Raw genomic sequence first — 27043 nt, 5'->3', positions numbered from 1 at the left:
AATTTGGCTTGGGGTTACTCTTCCAGCAGGTCAAATTTGGCTTGGGGTTACTCTGCACTCGCAGGAAGAGGACAGTGGTAAGAGCACGGTTTAAATATGTCCTAAGGAAAACCTCCCGGTTTTGGCTCCAAAGTTATTTTATGTTTGATTTTGAAAGTATTAGACTTAGGCTCATTATTCTCTAAGGAAGTCAATAGCTGTTTTGCTGAATTACAGGATATTTACTTCTCCATTCTACAAAATAAAATTCCTCTTCCCCAACCATATCCCAGCTGAGTACTTGGAATCATCAGGACAAAAATAGAAAAGAAAAAAAAATGTCTACACTGAAGATGGGAGATAATTCAGTTTGAAATGGAAAAGTAGGGAATGTCTAAATACTCACAGCAATATAATATAAATACATGACAAGGTTACAAGGTTATTCCACTCTAAAGGCATCTGAGAGTTTTAGTTCATTTGATTCATTCTGAGTGTTAGAAAGGTGCAATTACAACAACTAAGGATTTAGTTGACAAAAATAACTGTATATGGAAGATTAAATATCTGCTCGAAAGAACATGGATTTTACCTGTTTTATTCAGCAGAATCAAACCTTAAACTACAGAATTTATTTTTAATTACTGATAGTCTGGTCAGATCTGGATTAGGGACTATAAAATTAATTTCTTYCCCCCTTCCCAGACATCTCTTGAGTGAGACTCTTGGAATCCTTCCAGCTGCTGTCAGAATCCAGAAACACATGGAAGTGGGCCGATATCCTTTGGTCTTTGCTATGCCTTTGCATTAAAAACTTCATTAAAACATGGAGAACCTTTCAGAGCTTCACACACTGTGATACATATTAAGAGTTACTAATAACTTCAACCACACAATCTTTAAATTTACATTAAGATCACTAGCAATATATATAATTTAAGTTGGATGCACAAGGAAGATTTCTGCTAGTTTCAAAAATACAAGAAGGAATGAATTATCTTAAAGAGGACCATCACATTTCTGACTATTTAAATGACTGTATACAAATCATTGTATATACTATAATTCCTTGTAAGCCATTTTTCTTTGAAACAGAATATAAGAGCCAGTGTTAGCACAATGTTCTTGGTGCATTTCTAAACAAAGTAGGATTTCAGATGTACAGGAATAGAAATGAAAACAAATCTAATAAAGCTTTGTATATTTCTAAACTATTATTAAATATTGCACAACAGAAGGTAAAAAAGAAACATCCAGTATGAAAGCTGAAATAGTGTGTAAGATTACCTTGTTTTTATCAAAAGCAAGACATGCCATAAGATCATTAATTATCCTTGTGAGATTATTGATGATTGAATAGTTGCTTAAAACATCTGACATAGCTGAAATATCTGAAAACTTCTGGAGAAGATTATGTAGACTCTTTGAAAATTCAGGCACCATCAAATGCAACCAACAGTGATTAGGCTGTCAGGGGATAAAAAGAGAAACAGACGTCAATTAAATATCAGACATTTGTAAAAACTGATTAAACATCTCAATGTGCAAAGGTAAATTAGGCTGTTCTTTCCAATTTAAACTATTTCAAAAGTCTAAATTAAAATACTTCTTTAGTGTGGCAAATTTTCTCTTCAGTCCTTTGGATAATATTTCTATTCTCACTGTCACTGACATTTATGGTTATCTCTTGAATTCTATGCCTTCATTAATTTCTTAACGGATGCCAAGTGTCAGTGTTGAGAGTTTGAACCTTGGAACATGCTACTATGAACCCCAGTCCATACTTTCATTAATTAATTTATTTATATATATGTTATTTTTCAATTCCTACTGCCTTAATAATTCTTCAAATATCATTTTTTCATTCTATTATTGTTACTTTAGATGACTCAGTTAACCCCAAAGATCCTTGATTTGAATTTCTAATCAGGAAGGTTTCCATACACATTTTGCATGAAATTCCTTTGTGCTTTTACCCACTTTTAAACTAGTTAGCTGAGTTAATTCCTTCTCTTCAGCTTTTTCACTAAATGTCATTACTGGAAACAATTTCTGTATCTAAAAGCCTTTCTTTTTCCTGAGTCTTCGATGACAAAAGTGTTCTGCACAGCCTGTCAGTGTACACTAACAACTATGCAAGTTTGCAGACAAAGTTTGTACAGCTGTTCACATGACTGAAACCTATTAATTCACCTTGCTGTTTTAGAGGGAGTCGTTAACTTCTTTTACCTAGATATACAAAACAGYAGTCAAATAGATTAAAAAGTCACCCAGCCCAGGAAAATCCCTAACTCACTATGACCAGAAAAAATACAGGTAATGCATTAGTCAGAGTGCAATTTGTACCTGGAAATTCTTTCCCAATAAAAGCTAAATTTTTAATGGCAAATGTTAAGGGAATTTATTCCATATTGAAAGTGTTTCATTAAAGCCTTCCAGATACAAGATCTTGGCCCAACAAACTCTCAGTACTCTCCGTATCACTAAACCAGCAGTTTCCAACTGCTGCCCAGTGGATTGGCAACACCCCTGAATCCACCTTCTGCAACAGATGGCAAATGTTTGGCAAGGTACACACTTCTAGGCTTCACTTCATTTTACTCAATTTCTTCAATAAACCTGCATACAGATTCTTTATTAAAAAAATACGCGGGTAGTGTTCTGCTTTGATGTGTAAATGTTTCTGAAAAGAAATACACTTCACATTTTTTAAGACTAAGCAGACTATTAGGCTTCCAGGCTTAGAGAACCAAATGTAAATACATTGTTCAGCTCTACCTGAATTTCCACTTCTGTGTACAACTCTCTCACATAATGCTAACCAGTAGCAAGTCAGTGATATTGCCTTTTGTAATTATTTCAACAATGACTTAAAACAGAAAGAAACAGAAAGATAAATGGATAGCATTTGGCTTGAGTCTGCTTCCCTTTTTTCTTTCAAGGACAACAAGGTGAGGGGAGAGGGTGAAGCCAACAAATCAGAGAAGGCTTGTTGAAACATACTCTGTTCAAGCAGCATCTGTTGTAACATGTCCCATTGCCCCTATGAGACAGACAACACATTTTCTTTCCTCTGCTTTGGTGTAGGAACACTGACACAGAACTATGCTTCCCCAAACTGGAAACCTGGAAACCCTTTTCCTTTGAGGTTTTGTGGGTGAGCATTCTCCTCTGGCAGGGAGTAGCATAAGCTTGCTTCTTCTCCTAGTGAGCATTTGGCAATTCCAGCAGGGAGTTTATTTTGCTGCTCCCGCAGTTTAGCATGTGCGTGGGAGTCTCCTCCAACTGAACTGTTCTGACCTACAAAACTGTATTTCAGGAAAGCTCTAAATTCTCTTTTCAGCAATATCAAGCTGTGCAATCACTTGCTATATCAATACCTACCAAACACAGGAATGAAAGTGCTCAAATAGAAAAATGGGACATTGTTTGCAAGGGGAAATGGAGGTTTAACTCTGATATTTTGTGTAAACTTTGACCAAGATTAGGGCGATTGCAAACCTGATTTCCCTCCAGGCAGCCCTGATTTGGCTTTTACCTTCTACGCCTATGTAACAAAGCTTGAAGTTTATCCCTTTTTCTCAATTCAACCCTCTGCTGTCATCTTTGCCTTTTAACCTTCAGGTTAGACTACACACTTCACTCTATACAAGACTACTTTCAGAGCCACTCAGTTACCTTGAGCTTGTGCATAATGCAACAATCTTTCTGTTTAATGGATGGGTCAGTCTGTTCCTGTTACATGCACTACACTGGCTTCCCATCTGTTTTGCATTCACCCTGCCTTCCTACCTTTAGTGATCTACATTTGGGACTTGCTACCTTGGGTACGCTTCCCACTTTATGTACGCACTGAAGACTGAAATCTACTGAAAAATATTTCAGAGCACCATTTCAATCCCTTCAGCTGAGCAAAGGGCATTTACTTGAGGCAAAGCCATGGGCTTCCCAGCTTGCAGGGATCTCACAGAAGCCAGAGTAAAGCCTACTTATTCAGCCAGCCTTGCTGTGGTATGCATAACACAACCTGAAATTCCCAGAGAAGAATTTGGCAAAGCGGGGTCAGAATACTGCTAAATACTTCCTCCTGTGAAGGCACGTGGCCAAGGGCTCCACCTTCCATTACTGTGACTGAAAGTGGCGTACAAAGGGAACATGGAAATCTCATCTCTGAACTTTTCTTCTTCCCTTTTATTTCTTGGCTGTTTGTCGTAAATATAAACGGGATCTAAATTTGTGGATATGATGCACTAAGATGACATGACATTCAAACTATAGAAAAGAATCTGCTTACTGGCAGCCAAAACTGAATCATGAGGAGAGGCAAGAGTGAGAACAACCAGGACACATTGCTTAAGCAGGGTCCCTGGCCTTCTTCATCTGCCAGCATCCCTGGGAGCGCAGTGGAGGGAACAGCCTTGATTCAGCCCAACAGCTGATGGGTCATCCCAGAAACTGGGGAAACAACTCTCAGGCTATGGCTGTCCTCCACAGATGTGAATGTCATCACATCAGACACCAAGATCGCTGAATTTCAAAATGCACAGCAGTCAGGGAATGATGGCACCAGGCTTTCTTTCTCTCTGATTATTGGCTATTATAAGAAATGGACATTTTTTCTTTAGTTTTATTTATATAGGATGTGGTACCTGACTTACATAGCATTTGTTCTGCAGAGCTTCCCTGTCTCAAAAAAAAAATTTTAGACTGGGTTTTCTAAAGTACTCTAAGTTTTAGTAAAAGACTCGCTCTTCCAGCACAACTCTTWAAACCACTTCTACATCTGACATAACCCTCCGTAACCTCACAACTCAGGGCCCTTCACTATCCTGTAGCCTCCTTTTCCTCCTCCCATCTTCCTATTATTCAGGACTGAATGTGCTTCTGGCATCATTCTCCAATATCAATTAGGAGTAATGCAAAATTTGCCACATTATTGTAGGGTAGGAAGTATTTTTATATATGTATCACAAACAAATTGGATTTTCATAATGAAAATTTTGTACAGACACAAAAACAGCTTCTGACATCTAGCAGATGATTTTCAACTACTGATGTATGCGTACAATGATTCATTCTTAAGACAGGCACTGTATTGCTCGGTTTAACTGACAAAATCATAATTTTCTTACTTTTTTCCTTGCCTTAAAACAGTATAGCAACCAGTATAATTTGTACTTTCACCTTGCTTCTTTTTCTCCTTTTTATTGCAATGTATGCAATAATGAAAAGAGCATTTTCAATGTATATTGAAATATATGAAATGTATATTTTCATATTCCAAAATTGTTTCTCTTAAATTAATGGAAACCAAAAAATATTTAGTAGATTGAGCAATAAAATAATATGAAATTTTAATTTAAAATGTTAAAAATCTTTTAGGTGTATAAATTATGCTTATTTGAAAGTATCASTATGTATTAAAGATGGGATTTTATAGAAAGAATAACACAAAGCATGTTTGAAACCCAACTGGTTTGTTTAGTTACTGAAGGTATCATTTGCTGAATTTAGGGTTCTTGTTACTGGCTACTTCATATTTGTTGTTCTCTAGTGGCATTTTCACTGGCTGAAACAAGAAGGACATTCTACAGTATGTTCCAAAGTACAATTAGAGAGAACTTGTTTCTTTAAGAAAGTAATACTTTTGACCTTACACAATGAAATATTACTGATGAAAAAATAACATGATAAAAGATTGACTTTTCCCAGAACAAAAAAAAAAAAATAGTTTAGAAATTCAATATGAAGAAACAYTTCCTAGAATTCCTGTAATTAAAAATTTTAAAGGGACTGCAGGAATCTCTCTATTTTTCTTTTAAATAAATTCTTGGGAACCAAATGAAAAGTGAAATATATATTATTTAGCTGTAACTTGCTAAGCCATAGGAGTAGGTACAAAATGTTACATCCGTCACTGGTTCCAGTGGGCTACTTTATTGGGATTACGTTGAAGTGGTTTTACATACCAGACTATCCATCTTCGGGACATATTTAAGGGTTATCATATAATCATTTGGGAGATTTCCAACCTACAATAAACAGATAATAAAAATGTTATTACTTACTACACAAAGTAAGACTTCATTTCCATTACTGCATTGAACAAAATCTACCAAATAGTCAACACAATTTTCAGCAATTTACCAGGTGCAGGCAAAAGAGGTTACTTACATACTCAGTTTCCTGTGGAACTGCTATTGACCCTTATTTGCACACAAGTGAACCATCTTTCCACAGCTCTGTAATATGGTCAGATCTGATCTAATCTGATCATGTTCAATGTTACTGTTTCCCAGCAAAATTAAAGTCAACAATGGGTTGAGAAGAAATGATCTGAGGTTGTTCATTACTGCAGAAACTCCACTGCCTTTCCATTTTTTTAATGCCTTGAAGTGTTTGCATGACAATTTCTACTGTAGCTACCAGAGGACCCAGAAGTATCTAGCCCTTTTTCCTTCAAATAATTTTCAACTTCAACGTGCATCTGAACCTAAATACTTGTCTGCCTTCTGCTTTGTTATGTACCAGGTAGAAAAACATTTGAGCACAACTTTAACTTTGAAGTTGTACCTCTTACTAATGAAGAGCAATATAATCATAGTAATGCCCTGGGACAAAGGAGAGCTTCCACACACGTAAGCTGAGTGCAATTTTGCAGATGTGGGTGAGCATGAAGTGTGCTGCAGCAAAGACAAGGAGTGGAAGAAGGGTCCCCACTGAATTGTACAATACAATCTGCCACACATGGGATCCAACACTACTGTGAGACATGGTGGAATATCTGGAGAATGTGCTGAGTTGGCAGATGAACAGTACAACAGACACTGGACTGCAACAAATCCACAATCTTCTGAAGTCTTTTTTCAAAAGGTTTACTTATAATATGATGCTTAATGATACAGTAAACATTTTCTATTGATGAAAGAGTCATTTGATATTTCTCATCCAGGTTTGCATCCGATATGCACAGATGTAGCTCCTTCAGTGCAAAAGCATTTCTACTTCAGGTTAAAGATCATTCTGTTACGGCTGCTTTTGATTCTGCTGCTATAGCAACCAGCACAGGGTTTTGGKTTTTTTTTTCCCTTTTGCAGTTTTTAGGTAGTATTTTGTGTGACAAAACATTTTATTTGTTAATTAAAATTTTGTTTCAATTAAAAATTAAAACTATTTCACAATGTTATGGTTCTAAAAATGATCAAGGGCAATACTTATAAACAGCCACAGGTGAATTCTAAACACTTGTTTTTCATTTATAAGGGCTAAGCCACGATATTACAGCTCAATGATATCTATCTTTCTCCTACAGCTTTAAAAGAGTTACTATACAAATGATCCTGGTACATTCTTTTCCATAAAAAAATTTTGCTTGTTCTTGTATTCTTGTTTTATTTTTATCCCTACACATTCYCAAAGCAGAAGTGTCACTCTATATTAATTTCTATTTACATGGCATTTTGGGGACTTGATTCAAGATGCTATAAATACAGAAAAATATTTCAATACATTTGTTTTCTCTTTAAAGCATTATAAAGATTTATTTTAAATCCTTATCCAAACCTTTTGTCTATTACTCCTTTCTATAAAACATCATGGCATGGTGCCATACTAATAGGTATTCCTTTGTTTTTTCTAGCTTCCTTTGCGTGCCTAGAGATGTAGAATTAGCAGCACTTCAAGCAGCATAGACAGTGAAGATGCTCTTCCATGTGCAAAGTTTCCCATACTCACTCTAGAGGGATTCCATACTTAGCAACGCCAGCAAAACCACTGTTCTTTAAGAAAGGTCACTGGTAGATTAAATTTGTTCCATATCAATGAACACTACAAGAATTGATATGCATTATGTATACAATCTATTTTCCCGGCATCAGAGCCTGTCAAGCACCTTTCGTGCACAGTTAAAAAAAATTCAACTGCCCAAGAGCTTTTCCAGCTTCTTAATCAGAGCTGGAGCATACAGCTCAGCTTCAGATATTTTTCTCCTTGACAGACTGTGAATCAGATACGATTTTTTTGCATTTACTACTAAAAATGAAAATCACTGAGAGGAGGGTGTCAAAGACAAAATATATGCCCTGCCTCAAGATAAAACTTGTTAAAGTTTTGTTGACTGAACTCCACATGTCAGCTGGTAAACGATGGATCTCAGTCAAAGTGAGGGAGTTACATTTGTGTCTCACTTGGACCTCCCAGCTCACACATAGAAAATGGGGTAAAGCCCCTGATGTGAGAGYGAAGGATATTTCTATACTAGATCTGCATTTTTGTACTCTCTTGCTTTCCTGAAATGTTGAAATTTTGTTGAACACTAGCTACCAAGACTGTGATCCAAACTCAACCACTTGATTTTCATTTGCTGAAATTATCCTAAAAGAAATGAGTGGACTCTGCGCACCCAGTTTGCGCAAGGTGCCTGACTGATGTGGCTTCCAACAAGGAGCAGATGACAAAGTGGCTCTGACCTGCCTGAGCAAAGGTGTTTGGAAAAAAAACTGTTCCTTGAAACCACCTGAGTCCTGGAATGGCTTTATTAGTTCCTCTACCCAATAACACCTGCCTGCATTACTTATCCTAGTTTAAACAGAAGTAACAGTTTTGATGATTATAGAGAATCTCAGCTGATAATCTTGGAAAGGAATGTAGAGAACTAAAAAAACCCCTGCATTGCAATTAAAATGTCACAAAAATTTTCTCTGAYGTAGTGAGTGTGCGTGATTTCAGAAATCCTAATAGGCTCTGAGAAAAGGTGAAGAGCAGGCAATCTAGACTTATGTCTTTACATCCATATAAAACCAACATTAAGTGCTAGTCTTCCAGTTGTAACAAAATCTCAAGCTGGGGAATGTAAGATTACTTTTGACATAGAGAGGTCTGAATATTTAATACAGCAGTGTTAACATTGCATAGCCCAAATGCGTTTTAAAAAATAGTCACGGTCACAAAGATGGGGAGGTGAACAAAGGATGTAAAAGTGATTTGGTTTCCATAAACTACTCTTTCATCACAACAGACATGAGAGATGACCTATCTGCAGTCATGCGCTTTGAGATGAGGGCTACTGCACTTTAAAATTCCCTTTATTGTGACTGTTATGAAAATTATAAGGAGGCAAGCTTAGACATAGTTTTATTTATACACATACAAAAGATAAAGTATGTCAATTAAGTAAAAATTACCATTTTTCATTGCTAGTGTTTTCTTTTTCACTCTGAAGCATACAATGGAAAAAAAAAAAAAAAAAACAAAACAAAACCCTTTTCTTTTGATATAATTTCTACCTTGAATTTCTATTTGTTTCCCTTTTCCTATTTCTTTCATAGAATTATAGAACYRTTTCAGTTGGAAGGGACCTTACAGATCATCTGGTTCCAACCCCTTTTCCACAGACAGGGACATCTTCCACTACACCAGGTTGCTCAGAGCTCCATTCAACAAAGTATTCACACTTCCAGAAAAGGGCCATTCACCACTTCTCTGGGCACCCTGCTCCAGTGCCTCCCCATCCTTACAGTAAAGAATTTCTCCCCTATATCTAATCYAAACTTCCCCTCTTTCAGTTTAAAGCCATCCCCCTTTGTCCTGCCCTACAWAGGCATACTATGTTTTGACCTTTTCAAAAGTCCCTCTCCAGTTCTTTGTCTTCCTCACTGCTTCCCTGACTTTTCTTTTCCTGCAGGAACTTCCACTGTCTGTCCATCATCTCTGCAATCTACTCTATTTCATCTGCTAAKGAAGTAGTTAATAAAATTTTCATCATTTGGCTTAAGACAACATGCTAACGATTTCCGTTCACACTTTTTACAGTCATAGTGGCAGATTATTTGCAGCATAACAACTCTGGATAATTTTTTATATCCCCTTCACTCAGGAGAGTTAGATCTATTTAAAAATAAAAAGAAAATGTTGCAGAGAGTGTAAAGTACATATTTACAGCAAAGATGTAATGTGAAAGCAAAGGATTTGAAAGAGCATGTCTCAAGCAAGGAAGCTGGTCAGTAAATCCTGACTATTGTTTGGGCTTCCAATATTGAAAAGAAGAAAATTGCTCCAGAAAAGTAGTTCATGGAAGAAGAGGGGGTATCTTAGGTTTTGTTAATGGACAAAACAAAAATATGCAAATATATTCTGTATATCCTGCACAGGTCAGTGAAAATTCTATTTATATGTAGGTTTGATGTTGATATTTAACAAACATATATACAACTGGTTCCTAATTCTTATGCAAAAGCAAATTCACTATTACAGCAATGCAGYTTTCTGCTGATTTACTGTGCTGAAAAGAACAATGGGGACAGACTTTATTGACAGGTGCTGCAATTACAGTTTCATAATATGGAACATTTGCTCATCAACTAATGTGTTTCCCTCCAGACATCTTCATTACAAAAGAAGCAGGAGTTCAAGTGATGACTAGTGTAGAATGAATACTCTCTAAATACTTTCATTGTCTATAGGTATGAAATTATKCTCTTTTTAAAGCTCTCACTATTAAAAAGCAAAGAAAAATAATTGTTCAATTGTTCTTTGCTTCTTAAAATCRTTTTACTTAGGATATATTCTTTATATGACAGAATTATATTACCTAGATGTGAATAAATTTAATGTTACAAAAATACAAGTAATTTTTTTATAAACTGGTTTGGTCTTAGACTGATTAATGCTCAGAAACCTTATGGTTATTGAATTGCTTTCTTTCCAATCCTATCTTRCAGTGTGAGTCTAGCATGATGCTAGTGAAAATCCAGATTAAGACCATTGAAAACAAGTTATGCCACACATCTGTCCTCAATTTATTACTCAACACAAAGTTGATTAGGCAAATGACCCACATTTTCAGGCACTGCACAGCATGCCTTGCTTATTCTCCAATAGCTTAGGCTTAGTAGACATTCCRTGTCTATATTCGAAGAGGATCTTGACTGAGGCATGTTCTCATATCCCTATAATACAACAAAGCTGAGCAGAACACAGCCACAGTCATGCTCGGGTGTTTTCTACGTGGAGGGGGTTTACAGTAGTTGGAGCAAGCCCAGTGGCAAATAAACAAAGACTAGGCTGTAGGGAATTTTGGCACTGTTTTACAAGCTGKAGATGTGTTGCAGTAGAAGTGTGTGTGGGGAAGTTAAGTGCAGAAAAAGCAAAATTAGGGACATGGATTCRTGCTGTTAAGAATTTTAGCATGAGATAGGAAGAGGATGAGAATCTGCCCATAGCTCGTCAAGGAACATCCTTCCTGCAGTCACAAACAGTGGATACTATGGAAATAATGAGGAGAAGCTGAGGGCAAACTCAGCATGTGTTATGACAACACAGGCAGCATTATTAGTACCTTTAAAGATAAACCAAAGAAGCTTGCCATTGATAGTGAAAAAAATAGGAAGAACAGCTTGAAGGAAATAAGTAGAAAATAAAGGGTCAGAGCAGCATGTGAACAGACAGAAGAGTAAAACTACAGAAGTTGAAGCTAGAAAAAGATTTTTCATAGACTGGATTTTTACCCACCATAAATTTGGAAGAAAAATATACTTGTATGTCCAGAGAACTACAAAAAATTTTTTTCTACTTATGACAAGAAAAAGAATGAAGGTTTTGAAAGTGAACTTTGAAGGGTCTGTGAAGCATAAAGAGCCAGATCAGACAGCTTTGTTATAGACCTGAATGGCTGGGCAGAGATGGTGATGTAACTTTACAGTGAGGAGAAATGGCCCAGGAAAAGCTAATGTTCTGGGGAGATGAAAGAGATCATAGTCTGCCTCAGTGGAGGCTTCAGACCAAGCTGAATTTAGGCTGATGTCTAAGAATTTGTTATCAGACAGGAGGAAGAGAGACCAGCGTCCTAAGCCAAGTGCTGGGATTTGTGTACCGCCACTGTACAGACAGTTTATTGCACACAGAGATGGGAGGATACTCACAGTTGTGGACAAAAAGGGTTAAAGAGCATGACAGCAGTCATCGCTGAGAATAAATYATTTAGGAACAACTATTGCACTGTTGCCAAGCATGACAGAGCCTGTGGGTAACATCATAATAACTGCGTAAAAAGTGTACACACAATACTTCTGTGAAATCCTCTGGGCTGCAATTTGTTCTCAGTATGAAAGGGGAGGATATTTATTAAACACCCTATGTTCTACAGGCATAGATTCTTTGGATCACTAAAGAAATAAAACTTTTACTTAAAGGCCAATAGGATCTCCAATCAGGGAAAGGCTGTGGGTGTTGTCTGCCCGGAGGAAAAGGACCTGGGGGTGCTGGTTGACAGGTGATCGAACATCTGCTCAGGTGGCCAAGAAGGCCAGTGGCATCCTGGCCTGTATCAGCAATAGTGTGGCCAGCAGGACCAGTGCAGTGATTGCTCCCCTGTACTTTACACCTGTGAGGCCACAGCTCAAGCCTTTTGTCCAGTTCTGGGCCCCTCAATACAAGGAAGGCAACAAAGAAGGGCAGAAAGCTGGGGAGGTATATAGAGAGTGAGTCCAATGAGGAGGAGATGAGGAATTGTGCAGCCTGGAGAAAAGGAGGCTCAGGAGACACCTTATTGCTCTCTACAAATGCCTGAAAAAAGGCTGTAACATGATGGGGGGCAGCTTCTGCTCCCTGGACAAGAATAAATGGCCACCCAGGGAGGTGGTGGAGCTGCCATTCCTGGAGGTGTTTGAGAAACATCTGGGTGCTGTACTCAGTGGTATGGTTTAGTYGGTAGTTTGGCCAAAGGCTGGGCATTCCCTTAGAGGCTTACTGATTCTGTGATTCTGATAAAGAACCCAACCACCTATGTGTGCAATGTCAAATTGTGAAGATACATGCCATCAGAATATCATTCCTTAATTCAATTAGTATATTGTGTTTCAAAAAGCAGAAATGGTACAAAACTTTTACTGTAATTTCCAAGAGTTTTAGGGTCTCCTGATCCATATCTTTAAGTAATATCATGTTGGAGTCCTTTTCATATGTACTAAGGATATACTTCATAGAGCATAAAAAAATCCTCTACTTGCTGCAATGTATCAGTCAGTATTCTCTTTCTCCTTTCTCACATTCACACTGTCAGCTAACAATGTTTTGCTTTTAACTCTTTAACTCTTTAAACTCTTTAACTCTTTTAACTCTTTAACTCTTACTGTGCATTTTTTTCATTTTATTCCCAACGCCAAGTTGCCATGTTGTAGGATTTCAAAAGAGAATGACCAACATGCAATAAAATCACATTATTGAAACAGAAACTCTTATACTAAACTGAAGGTACTAAACTTATTTTTGCCTTATCCTTTTAATTCTTGAGTGATTTATTGAAATTATTTCTGCAAATATTAATACAAACAAAACAGGGAGACAGAGTTTACTCAAAATATCCTCCGAACAGCTCATGCAACTCAAAACAGAGGGAATCCATGTGTCTGAGGTTTTGTACTTTCTGCATCTCACTGTTATTTCTCCAACCCAAAGTATCTTTGAACTTGCTAGTCGCCTTCACCTGAATTTATCCTTTATAGGGAGATGTGAAAATATGGGTGTAAGTCAGGAGAAGGACATACAACATCCTCCTGGAGGAGTGTCCAAAGAAGCTCAGCCCAACCCCACTCTGCTCAGGCTTGACAGCAGCAGAAGAACAATACAACCTGGACAGTGTGATTACTTAAGCTGCTTGTATATTTTTTATAAGCTATATTGCTAACCTTGCACTACACAATTTCACCAGCCCTCACAGGAATTCTGTTGCTCTTGCTTGCTTTCAACAGTTTTACATCAAAGTTTAATACTCTTCCAAGAGATGAAATATTATTTGGAATAAATATGCCAATACTTCAAAATTCTGCCTAAAGGGACTAATTTGAAGCACTAAACATTTAAGTAGGACTATAGGGCACCCCTAGAGATTCACATTATGTGCCAATGTTTATGAAAAGGACCAAAGAAAACAAGAACATTGCACTGGCAGCAAATGCTAGTGGCTCCAATTTAMGTGTTTGATAATAACGAAACTGATGTTGCAACTGTTTCCCCATAATGACATTTTCAGCTACATTCAATACGTAGATGAAGATATGCTTAAGTGTTCAGTACATATTATTTCTTAAAAACTTSATTGTTACTGCCTTGATTTCTACAACAATATCTAATATCACAGTATTTTTATATATGGAACAAGTCTTTCATACACCCGAGGTAAAGACTTCTGCTTCAATTCAGTTGCACTTGTCACCAGTCTGCTCCATGCAAGTCAGTAACAAAAAGACAATAATGTTTCATCTGCATGGGAAACAATCTGATCTGACAGAATGTTTGAGGAAATAAAGATTTTTGACAATTTTTACTGAAGTTGGAGAGAGGAAACTATATACGTATATATACTCCATCTTGGTCAAGGTGACCTCTTCAATTAACACTGCAACTACTCTCCAGTCACTGCAAAAAAAAAAAATTTGTTCAAGTGACAGATGCTGGTGGACTTKAATTTTTTGGTAATATTTCCTTGGTTCTAATACAGCTTTACTAACTTCGCTTAGAAATGTAAGCGCCCTTAGACATCAACTATTAGAATAATGTAAAATAAAAGATACTTACCAATTTTGCAATGTCATTCACATCATCTGTGACTGGATTCCCGCAGGAACTCTGGGCTTTGACAAGAGGATTAAGCAGGAGCAGTTGAAGACAAAAGCAAGTGGTAATCCAAGTCTATTTAGTAAAAAAAGAAAAAAGAAACAAGAAATTCCAAGTAAGCAATCGCCAAACAGGAATTAGTAAGAGATTGTAGCAATGTTTTTTGTATGTGAAATCTACAGGCAACAATATTCTTTATCCTTCATGAGGGCACACTTGTACGATTATAGTGTCATATTCATGGCAGGAATCTACAAAAATGCACTTAACTGATTTTTTCTGGAAACAATTATCTTTAGGCTAATAATGAACAGCCTAGTATTGAGCCATCAGGTTACATGCACAGGATCATGCTTGGTTGGATTTTGCAAAGTACAGATACCAAAGAAGAGAAAGATATAAACTTTGCAATATTATTTAACAACAAAATAAAGTTGACTACATACTTGTCATTCTCCTGATAGATTTGCATCTCTGATGCGATAAACGGTAAGGAACAAAATTATACCAAAATTATACATCAAGGCAGAAGGACAAAGTTCATAATCACAGCCATTTCATTTGAGTGCTTAAACTGCAAGCAAACCCACAACTGGACTCTGCCCAAATATTGTCATCTCAAGCAGCAATGCAGTACATTTTCTCCAAGTGATGTGCTCTGGACTCTCAGAAGTGCCAGCTTAACTTTGGCACTACATTCCCCTTCTAAATCCTACTGGAAACAGCACTGCAGTGTACTCACACAGGCTTGTGAGACACAGAAAAGCACCAGATAAGTGGCTGTGATGCACCTGGGTGTCTCCTTGGCTACACTGACTGAACTTCCTCGCCTTCTGTTGCTCCTTTTGCTTCACTGGTTTCCCACAGAGCCCCGTGCCAAGTTTAAGCTGCAGATCTTTATTTCCAGAATGTTAAACCATTTAAGTTATGGATAATCAAAAGTTGCCTCGGGTTGCGAAGCTTCTTGTGCCAGCTGACTGAAGCTGTCAGCAAAAGCCGATGATGGTGTACATTTACGGCAAGTATGGAATTTGCCTGTGCAGGCTCCTCAGCCTCCATAAGGGCAGGACTCAGATCAGAATTTGCTTTTGCACAAACCAAGATACAGCTCAGCTCTGTCTGTTCTGTGTGACAGGTAGAGAACTCCTGCCTCCACCCTTGCCTTCATATGCGTTCCAACCTTTCTATTTAAGTCCAAAGGTAATGTAACAACAGAGACAAAATTCTCTAGGAAAACACGAGAAAAATCACAGATTAAAAAGATGAAGTATAATTATAGTAGTCTAGAGGGCCTAAGAAAGAATGATAATAAAGACTGCTTAGCAGCTATATAAACTTGACAGAACAGTGCCAGGCACTTTWCCTAAAAGAGCTGTTAAATGACAAGAATAATCTTTTTCTTGTATCTTGTATCTCTTAAATCCTGTATCCATCCTACAAGCTCAGCTGCCTCTCATGTGAATGCCCCATAGATGTGGCCTGTGGGATTGGAGGTTCCACAGCTGGGCCAGTCTGTGTAAGGTAGGAGGGGTGTTCAGTGCCTTTGACCAGAGGTCACCCCCAAAACCTTCTCTCCCTGCCCCCATTTCAGGGAGGGTAGGGAGTCTGTAAACCTGGCTTCTGTGGGCTGTGGTCTCACCCATCCCAAATCTAGCCAGGGAAAAGTCTCTGCTGAATTTGGCTCTCTGGAGGATGCATTCCTTTCCCTTAGCCTTGTTTGTTTCTCCCTGGACTGAGCTGATTGAACAATGGTGTCTTATCTTGGCAGCTTAACTTACAGTCCAAAGTCCCAGCCAGGGACTTCAGGGAGGCTTCTTTGCTTGTAGCTTCTTTATGCAGGTTTTTCAAATAATGCTATAAACTTTATATCAATGTTTGAGGCACGGACTCTTTCTGTCTCTGACACCTACATAGGCTCCAGAATCACAGAGGAAACCAAAGGTGACCTCAAGTTAACAGGCTACCTCCTCATTCACAACTTTTTAAAATAAATTATCGTAAAAAAGGCAAGAAGTTAATGACAATTAGCTTCAAAATGAACTAACAATACTGCTTTCAAGAATAAAAACTGAGTAGTTCAACCTTTGGAGTAAAACAGTGCCTTAGCATTTACATTTCCCTGATGTGTTCATTGGAGATGGAGCTCACACCAGGAACTGACAATTTCTTTACTGGATTTCTCAGTATTGATCAGTATGTAAAGATGGGATTTGTACACCTAATTGTGTCACAGTCATAGGATGATGCTCAATCCAGCAGTCTAAAAATCAAAAAAAAATAACAAAACTCTTAAACTGGAAATACTTTTTCAGCAGATCAAGTAAGAAATATTAATAAACACAGTAGCACACTCCAAATAAAACCAGAACCTTTTTGCAACTTGTCAATTTTTGTACTTCTGAATATAAAGACAGCCCATACATGAAGCTTAAAATTGGTATACATTTTGTATTTGTAAATCAATAAGAATGTTTTTTCTCCTATGTACATAAAGGGATTGAAAAGCATAGAGATTTTATAACTGCTATTAAAAAAAATAACATTTGTAAATTCTGAGATTATTTGAGGCTTTTCTTGCTTATTTGCACCCTGTATCATCCATCAGGAACTGAAAATCTTCAAAACACTGCTAGTTTCAACATGTCTATTATCCAAAATCTTTTAATTATTTGCACTTACAAAATATTTATATTACACATGCCTTCAGGCACATTGTACGTAAGGACTGTACCGATCAAAGAGCTGAGCTATTTTTGTGTTATTTACTAATGACCAAACCTGCTGTTTGAGCAAAACTTGAATAGACTGAATTAAATCAAGGACAGAACAAAAGGGAACCTTAAACAATAGCTTTATGAATAGAGATGCCAGTTTTATACTTCATTAAGCGTAAATAAAAGTTACCTACACAGCACTCATAACAGATTTCCATATTTAATTACCTTTAAGTTAACATGTGATTTTAAAAAACTGGCCTCAGAATTTAATCACACATCTTCTATTAGCATTAAATTGAAGATAGTGGCAGACAGGAGGCAGACCTGTATACCAAAGRGCCTCTTCCTGTTTTTGGCTCAAAAATTGTTCAATTGTTTTTAAATTCTGAAATACCTGAAAGACTGAATATGTAAGTTTGTTAAAGGGCAAAAAAATAGTGATTATACTGAAAAAGATAATTAAAACTAAATATTTCAAATATACATACAAGTTTGATTATTCTGCAAATGAATCACACTATTGTCTGTAAACCACAATCTAGAATTTCAGTAAACATTTTAGAAACTTAGCTAGTGAGCCAATGTGTTGAAGACCACCCTTTCAGTTGTAAATCAACATCTTTTTCATTTCTGTTCTTCATTTATGATCTGAAGTGTTGACAAAGGCTGCTGAATGAGTGGTTTATCATCTCTTTCACAGTATACTAGGAACGATATCCAATCATGTTAATGTTCAGCTAATTGCTTAAGTGGAAAGCAGCAAGGGGAATACCACATTGCTAAATAAGCCAAACTTTGGAAAGTCTGGACATTTCCAAGTATCTAGTTTTTCCTGATAACGCTTCTAATCACAAGCAGGGAGAAATCATTTAAAAAAAGCAAATAATAAACCACAAAAAACCATSAAGCTCAGGGAGGGGTAGCAACTATACAAATAAATGGGTTGTCAATTTTAAAATTTCTTGCATTCAAATAATATTAACCACGGAATTTTTTGGCCCAGTTTCCTCAGCCAATCATCCAATCAACCACAACCAAAACACAGCTGAAATAGGTTAGCTGCCAATGTGGAACAATACTGACCCTGAGCCAGGCTTCCCAAATTTATTTTTCTCTTCTGTTAATGCTGGAGTAGGAACATCTCTCAGTATTGGCCCCTCAGACAGTGTTTACATGCTGCTTTGCTGAGACACAGCTTGCGAACTTCTGCCACAGACAGCACTGGTTGGTCAGTCATGGATAGCAAACTTTGTGTTCATACTTATGCCTCAAAAAGGCTTTTGTAAGAAGATTCAGAGAAAATAAAAATAGCAAGAAAATATATTTCTTGTATTTTTTTTTTAACTAGAAAGCATCCAGATGTATAAAAGCACATTAATTCTTTCCTATGTCTACTAATCTATTTAGTTATTTAGCTGTGATAGAGATTAAATAATTAAAGGCATGGAAGAACTGTCTTCAACCAATTAAGAAATTAACTGCCAGAACAGAAAAATCCTTAAACGAAAGAAGAGCATTTATACTGAATGTAATCCAATTACCATTTTCATGGTATTCAGTGATACCTTCACACCAGCAAACAGTCCTAACTTCAGTACCCCCCATGGCTCTGGGGTAATTATTGCTCAAGTCCCCAAAAAAGTGAATTAAGTGTGGAAAAAGAAGTCACCCACCCACAGCCATCTAGTTCTGGAAACAATCAATTATTTTGGCAATCACATTTGAAACTGGCAATGTCCCCTACGTACTCTCAAATACTCAGGAAATTACTTCAGAGAAGCTGAAGGAACTTAACTCTGAATGATGTATAGTTAGTCATTAAGCCAAGTGTACCTGCCCTGTCCATCACAAGTGTCACCAGCCTCAACAAATCCAGCAGCTTATCACCTAGAGTGCTCTCCAAGTGACAGACCTGGAGATGAAATGTTACAGACATTTCMTGTAACCAAGACAGTTCCAGCTCATGGGAGTTGGACTATGCTCCTCTGACATACCAACCTTGTAATTATCACGGACTCATTGACTCATTTAGGTTGGAAAAATCTCTAAAATCGTCAGGCCCAACCATAAACCAGCACTACTAAATCCATCAGTAGGCCATGTCCCCAAGTGCCACATCTACCACAGCAGATGCTTTCCAATCTAAGATGGCTTCCTGGCTAAAAAGGGAAAACTAATGGCACGCTGGTATTCCTGACCCTTATTTTTCACATTTATGCATTTTATATTGTCAAACCAATGTGTAGAAAAATAGACATGTTCACTGAACAGGCATCAGAATGTGTATGTACATCCTTGTGTCACACATGCTCTTCCATCTGGGCACCCTAACATCTGGGAAGCTCCCCAGTCAACATGTGAGGTTTCTTGAACAACTTTTCGGCAGTCCAACAAACAAAATGCATAACGCTAGCTCAGTGAGTCACTCTGCAGGGGTAAGACACGTCAAAATCTCTGGATTATGCCCTACATGCTTTGTTATGATTACAAAATCCAGATGCATACTTTCTTAGTGACTGATACCACTCTTCATTTTTTTAACAGTGATGTGTAGTAAGGAGTATGATAATAAAAGTAAGTAACAGAGACTATAAGAGTGATTTATTTGGGTTTTGATTTAAACACAGACTATAGACTTGCTGGCCACTCCTTTTCAGAGTAAGTTTTAGAGTGTTTTAGACACAAAATATCTGAACAATATTCGATTATTTACAAAACACAGAATACTTTTCTACTCAGTCCTGAATAAAATATCTAAAGTACATAATATGAGGGTACTTCAAGGGCTTAAGGGAAATGAAATTAACAAGTTTGTGCTCGAAATAAAAGCAGGGAAAGGTGCCATTGTTCCCTACATTCAAATGAGTCCAACAGGCAACCTGCTTTCACAGCTCTTTGATCTTTTTGTGGCAATCTGTATTTGCCTTTCCATGATTTTCCCTACCACAGAGCCTCTTCCCCCACACCTTTGCACTCACTTGCTTATCCATAGGGGATTCCTAGAATGCCCAACAATAACTGACCAGAAAAGSAGTTTTCATCTAATTGTCCATTTTGGCTGGATGCTAAAGTGGCACTTCCTAGACTCYACCAGCCACATGTGCAAAAGCAATCCAGTTGATGGATTCAGATGCTTGTAGGCCATTTCCCTGCTAAGGTACACTGTTCATGAACTGGAAATAATTCTGTTCAGGTCAGTGGATAAAAGATAGTCTCAAACCTGTTAAGTGCTAATGCAAAACTACTTTTTCACCAATATTTTTCCTTTTCAGCTGGAAGGAGAAACCATTCTCTAGTTCTGTCACGTTTTGCATCTTAAATTTTTTTGAACCAGAAAAAATTAAGCTACACAATCTTACAGTGCTGAGAAAATGATGAGTCACACTATTCTTTCCCACCATCCAGAGCTTGGAAAAACCAGGAAGCTGCTTAGACTATATGCCAACTTCATTTCATACAACCTCAGACCAATTGCTATGATCCTCTACCCCTTGCAGCTCTTCCCAACAGACACAGAAGCAGCCAGCTGCTCCAGCCAATGTGCTTGGTAAGGARCAGCCAAACCCCTGCTGAGTTTGGTTTGTGTGTTTCAGTTGAAACCAAGATGAATGTGATAAGCAAGAAGTGTAAATTGACACAGAGTTTGCCTTGCAAATCAATGCAATCCGGGTACTTTGCAATTGCATTCAGTAAACTACAAAACACTCTTTTTAATGTGTAAACCAACATATTTATTTTCAACCCCTCTAAGGATACCATAGCAAAATATTTGGCTATTCTAAAAATATAGGCTCTGGTTCTTTAAAAATGTTATCTGATACATAATAAATTTTGTCCACTCTTTAATCTGACTTGACAATCAGGGATTCAGGCAGKTTTCATTCATTCTAAATCAGTCCTGGATGACAGCCAGTTTGTTTAGTTCCCAAGCACTGGGAAGTGAAGTTTCCAAGAGACAGGTRATTATACATGAATGTTGCCTCTGGAACTCATGTTAAAAGCGTCTGAATAAATATTTGCTGATAATAATCCATCAGGTGGCATTCTAGTTCTGTAAAAGAGCCAGGAGTTTCAAAGGACAAAAGTGTTTCAGTTGGAAGAAAGGATAAAAATTAAAAAACCTTATCTATTTTGAAAGAAATCTTCCTGTTAAATCATAATGAGATTTTGAGAAGGTCCTGCACTTTGCAGTCTTTTTAGGACACATGTACTGGCAAGAGAGATCTTTTTTTCCCCACTTCTTGTAAAATTCCATAGCAAACATACAGGATTGATACTGAAATTCTTCACTTTTCTATCTATAGAGTGATAAAGGCCAATAGTTTCTTGTTCTCTTAACAAAAACACTGAGCTCCAAATACATGCACAATCAAAACAGAAATAAGCAGATCAGACTTTGGTTGACTCAACAAAACCTTCCACAAACTCCAAACTCCAAAGAGGAAATTGTCTTTTCTTTTTTTTTTTTTTCTCCCCTGCTGGGAGCTTACGGAAGTGTTTTCTAGCATAGATCCGAAGGCATTGTTGAGAAGTTTAAAGGGGAAGACAAAATAAGATACACGGTTATCTTTGCAGGGAGGACAAGTTCCTCATACTGCATGGACGTGGATGGTATGGAGGTATGGAGGTGGATGATCTGACATCCTCAGAGAATGAAAAGACATTCTCTTAGATAAAATACTTAATTAAAGATTTTTTCTAAAGATCTATTTCAAAGGTCTTGCTTCTTTGCCAGGTTCATACAAAAAAGCTCACTATACTGAATATTCTTTTGAATTATAATGAAAATATATACAGAGCAATTTTTTTTTTTTAATCTTGGACTCTCAAGTACCAGTAAAGGAAATTAAATAAGACTTGTTACAGAAATTCTGTATCAGATCTTTAATTCTTACCATCTGTTACAAATTATATGGGATTTAGGTTGGAAGATCTGTTACTCTGGCAAAATAAAATAAATAAAATCATCTAGAAAAGTGAAAACAACAGTAATTTTGATACTTGGCATATACTGAAACCAATGTACATGAAGAAAATGTCCTCCCTTGTACATCATTCTCAGTGTGAAGCAAAACATGTTACATGTAGTCTTACCCCTTCATGCACAAAAACTTTGCTAGAAAATAAACTGCATTATAAAGCGGAAGAGCTCCCAGTTCTTGCTTGAGCCTGTGGAAAACAAACATCAGGGAAAAAAATTCTTATACAAAACAAAAATAGGTTTAGGTGCTTTTTTTCTTTTTTCTTTTCAATCCTTTTATGCTTTTTTATATAAGCAGAGGATGATTTTTTATATGTAAATCACTGAATCATCAATCTGGTTTTAAACCAAAGACACCTTCTCAGAGAGACACTGTTCTGCTTGTGAACTGTGATTTTTTTTATAACATCCCTGAAAGGTGCTGTATCTTTATAGGGATATAAATTCAGAACTAATTTCTCTGATCTTCTTGATATGAGACTTCATTACAAAAGAGTAAATGCTGAACAGAGACTGAAACTAGACGCCAGTGTAACAAAGACTGTGTTTCATCCACCTACCTTAACTGTAGTACATTTTTACAATTACAAGCTTAGATGTGATTAAAAACCACTGAAGCTGCCAATACCAGTATAAGCTTTGACAGTGCTGTCTGATGACAATTTTTCACATCAGTATCATGCTATATATTGTGGGGCTATTAATTTCCTGACTTTTTAGAGTTGCTGTCTAAATTAGTGGTCCACAAAAACACTCASGATAAAGTAAGGAAATAGATGTTGCATTAATTATGTGGTTTGCATCATGATAAAGATAGTGGGGATCCAGAACCAGCAGCTTTCYTCAGTCCCGCTGTCATTGTGAAGATCTTATTAGCAACATCAGGCAAATGTGGTCCTCTGCAGTCCATGCACAAAGGCTTTGGCATTGTCTTCTGCTAAAGGCAAATTATATCAGTAGCCTGAGTTCCAGCCTACAGAGAAAGGTCTAGACAGTCCTCCTTGACAGGTATTCTTGGAGCATAAATCTCCTCACTAACTTTATCTGCTCCACTCCACAGCAGCCATCAGTTTTCAAAGTGKTTTTTTACCTGTGGGCTTCAGGTAACCCCTGGGGCAAGAAGGCTCCAGATAACATTCTGTTATATCCCACTCCTTTGATAAGATAGCTTATATTTTTAATAGCACTGCATAATACCAAATAGAACAAACAGTATAGTGGGAATGGAGGGAATAATGATAGAATCATTTAGGCTGGAAAAGACCTCTAAGACCATCGAGTCCAACCTGTAAACTGAGCATTGCCACCACTAAACCATGTCTCTAAGCATCACATCAATACATCTTTAAAATACTCCGGGGCTGATGGCTCAATGAGTTCCCTTGGCAGCCTGTGCAAGTGCCTGACCACCATTCTGATGAAGAAATTTTTCCAAATGTCCAATCTAAACCTTCCATATTGCAACTTGAAGTCRCTTACCCTTGTTTTATTGCTTGTAACTTGGGAGATCAACTCACACCTGGCTACAACCTCCTTTCAGGTGACTGTAGAGAGTGATAAGGTCTCTCCTAAATCTCCTTTTCCCCAGGCTAAACAGCTCTCCAGCTCCCTCAGCTGCTCCTCTTAAGACTTGTGCTCCAGACCSTTCATCAGCTCYGTTGCCTTTCTCTGGACATGCTCCAGCACCTCAACATCCTTCTTATAGTGAGGTGTTCAGCATTGAACAGAAGAACTGGGGTGAATCTTGAAAAATTGTCCCAGATTTTCACTGTTCTGATGGTTAAAAGCCTTGTACTGTCCAGTGTAAGTGTATTGACAGTGGTTTATATCAATGTATCTCATGGCAATGCTGCTCCTTTGCTTGTGTATTTATTCTCCCATCTTTCTGGTGTGCTGTCTTCATGTATTTATGAAGATCAACCCTACTATTTGGGTCTTTGCTATGCATAATTAAAAAGCCCATTTGAATTTTATTGTTTCATAACAAAAAAGCAACATAAAAAGCCCCCCGAACTTCACGGAAAACAAAATTTTCTCTCTTACCTCTTCTCAGATTCCAAATTTTATTTATTTGCTTTCTACAGTACCTTAACTTCGCAGACTCTCCTCTCTCCCTTCCAGCAAATAGAGAATTACCCTATCTCTTACTAAGTGTTATTACAACTGTCACGATGGGTGCAGTATCCAGCCAGGTGGTTGCTTCTGAAGTGAAGACAATCAAACCAACACTAAGTCACACAACCTTTAAATGGGATCCCTCCTCATTAGTCAGAGTAGCTTCTCCCATTGATAAGTAAGTGCTGACATAACAAGTATTCCAAATTTACTTTTCACAAGAGCAGTCTTCTTTGGATATATTCCAGACAGTAACACCTGCATCAACTTTAAAACRTTTGAAACAGGAAGTAAAAAGTTTTCACTTTGACCCCCCAAAGCCCCAGCTGAGAATTTTTCAAATTATGATGTAACAGGTATGTTGGTGAGGAAAGTGATTTGGTATTTTGAAGAGTGTTGCGATTTAACCCCAGATGGCAACTAAGCACCACACAGCTGCTCATTCACTCTTCCTCCCCAGTGGGATCTGGGAGAGAATCAGGAGAATAAAAGTGAGAAAACTCATAAGTTGRRACAAGACAATTTAATGGGACATAACAAGAAGAAAATAATAAGGATAACGGCACTAATAAAATAATTAGAATTTCCRAAACTAGAGATGTACAATGCAATTACTCACCACCTACTGACCAGCCAGTTCCCAAGCAGCAGAAGCTCTCAGTCAGTTTCCCCCTCAGTTTATGTGGTGAGCATGATGTCATACAGTATGGAATATCCCTCTGGATAGTTTGGGTCACCTGTCCTGGCCATGSCCCCTCCCAGATTTTTGTGCCATTAGCAGGACATGAGAAACTGAAAAGACCTTAACTTAGGGCAAGCTCTACTTAGCAACAACTGAAAACATCAGCATCTCATCAACATTATCCTTATACTATACTAGGAAGAAAATTAACTCTATCCCTGCTGAAACCAGGACAAAGATATTAAAAAAAATAAAACATCAAATCAATCAGATAGTTAGCCAGGCCTTTGGTGAAAGTTTACAACACCAACTAYAATACTGATGAAAGAAGGTCATTCTGCTCTACAGCTGCATTAAATCTTGGATCCTTTGGGAAATAAATAAGACATATTTTAGGTTTCCTTTTATCATCACTAGTGACACCTAAAATTTTGAACATAAGTAATAAAAGCTGTTATTCATTCTTTCAGAATTCAAAAGATACTTTTATAAGCTTTATTCTGAACTGAAATTATTACCTTGGGGCATACCTTTCATCCCTTGGGTAACAGGGGTGAAAAATATTTTGAGCACATTGTTCTCCTGTAGGACGAGGGAGTGCCATTACACAACTCAGCTGCAGAAATAGGGACAGGTTATGGTCTTCCATTGTGAAGCCTGAGTTTCTGCTCTTTGTCACTAACTTTCATTCCATCATGAAATTTTGTATATCCCACATAATGTCTATTAATGATGTGCCATTCATGATTGAGAAACGTGGCTTTATAGATTTTTTATGAGACGTTTTACAAGCATCTTGTACAAGTCAATAGAAGATATATTATGTGCCATAAGAGAATGAATGAGGAAAATCAAACGAAAGAGTGCCCTGTTTGTTTGAGATTTAAAATAAGTACATAACCCTTTCCACACCATGTTCTGTTTCGAACAAAACATGTTGTTAGACAATGAAGTCAGCTTCCCATAAACAGTCCCTTTGGACATTGTAACAATTATCTATAGTCAATTTTTACAAAATTTCAAAAGGTTTCACTAAGATGCTTTGTCRGGGAAAAGATTAAAAGCACCTACAGGCAAGCTGCACAAAAGCGAGCATACGAAAAAACAAATAAAGTGAAAAATGAAACCTGCATCTCCTGGCCTTGGTGCTAAGTTTTCGTCTTCCTTCATCAAGAGATGCAAGAAAACCCTTGAGGATTTTCAACATGTTGAACTTATTTATTACAACAAAAATTCTTTTCCTCTTTGTATGCAGCATTTCTTGGTATGGTAGGTACTTGACCATTAGCTAGCATAATATCTGTCAAGGTACTTTCCAGGCAAATGTGTGAGTTTAATCCTTACCATTCAAAAACTTGGAGACCACGATTCCACATTTGTCAATAATCAAATGAAGTTTCAATGAGCCCATTATAAAAATAATGCTAGGCTTGCACTCCCCCTAAACCTATTTAAAATTATACATTTCTGAGGTTTCACCAGATCTTGATTTTGGACTTCTTATCCGTGCACCTGACAAGATGAGCTGTAAATACTAGTAGTGCTCCAAAAAATATTTGCGAGAATCATGCAGGTTTATCTCAGCTGTTTCCAAATAACACAGAACAAAACCAAATCAGGTTTAAAATTTTCTGTCTGGGAAAAAAAAAAAAACCAAAAAACAAAAAAAAAAAAAAACACAAAAGCCCACAGCTTTATCCAGATCCTGATTTCAATTCAGTTCTGTCATAACTCTCAGACAATATTTTATTTCCTAGATAATTTGAATTGCATGTCTTCCTATACATACTCAAAACCAAAGTGAACAATTTAGTTTTAAGGTAATGATCTCTAAAAGAACACATTACATTTACACTGTTATTAGAATATAAGTACTTTAAGAATGGATCTACACTTTTTTTTTGTGGAAAGAATATTTATCCAAAGTGATAGACCAATGGATGATATTAATCTCAAATG

General features: G+C 37.2%; 1 protein-coding gene across 1 annotated transcript in view; it reads right to left on the bottom strand.

Moving 5' to 3' along the window:
- The window catches only part of KITLG (KIT ligand), a 52385-nt gene that overhangs the window by 11726 nt on the left and 13616 nt on the right, over positions 1-27043 (bottom strand). Inside the window, exons 2-4 of the mRNA XM_057383357.1 lie at positions 14551-14664; positions 5949-6011; positions 1267-1446 (exon numbers count right to left, since the gene is read on the bottom strand). Coding sequence (XP_057239340.1) covers positions 1267-1446; positions 5949-6011; positions 14551-14664 — 357 coding nt within the window. The remainder of the gene's footprint in view (positions 1-1266; positions 1447-5948; positions 6012-14550; positions 14665-27043) is intronic.

The sequence above is a fragment of the Malurus melanocephalus genome, unplaced genomic scaffold (assembly GCF_030028575.1).
Source record: "Malurus melanocephalus ecotype Western Australia unplaced genomic scaffold, MMel_1.1 scaffold_626, whole genome shotgun sequence".
Classification (NCBI taxonomy): domain Eukaryota; kingdom Metazoa; phylum Chordata; class Aves; order Passeriformes; family Maluridae; genus Malurus; species Malurus melanocephalus.
This window is presented reverse-complemented; position numbering and strand designations above follow the sequence as displayed.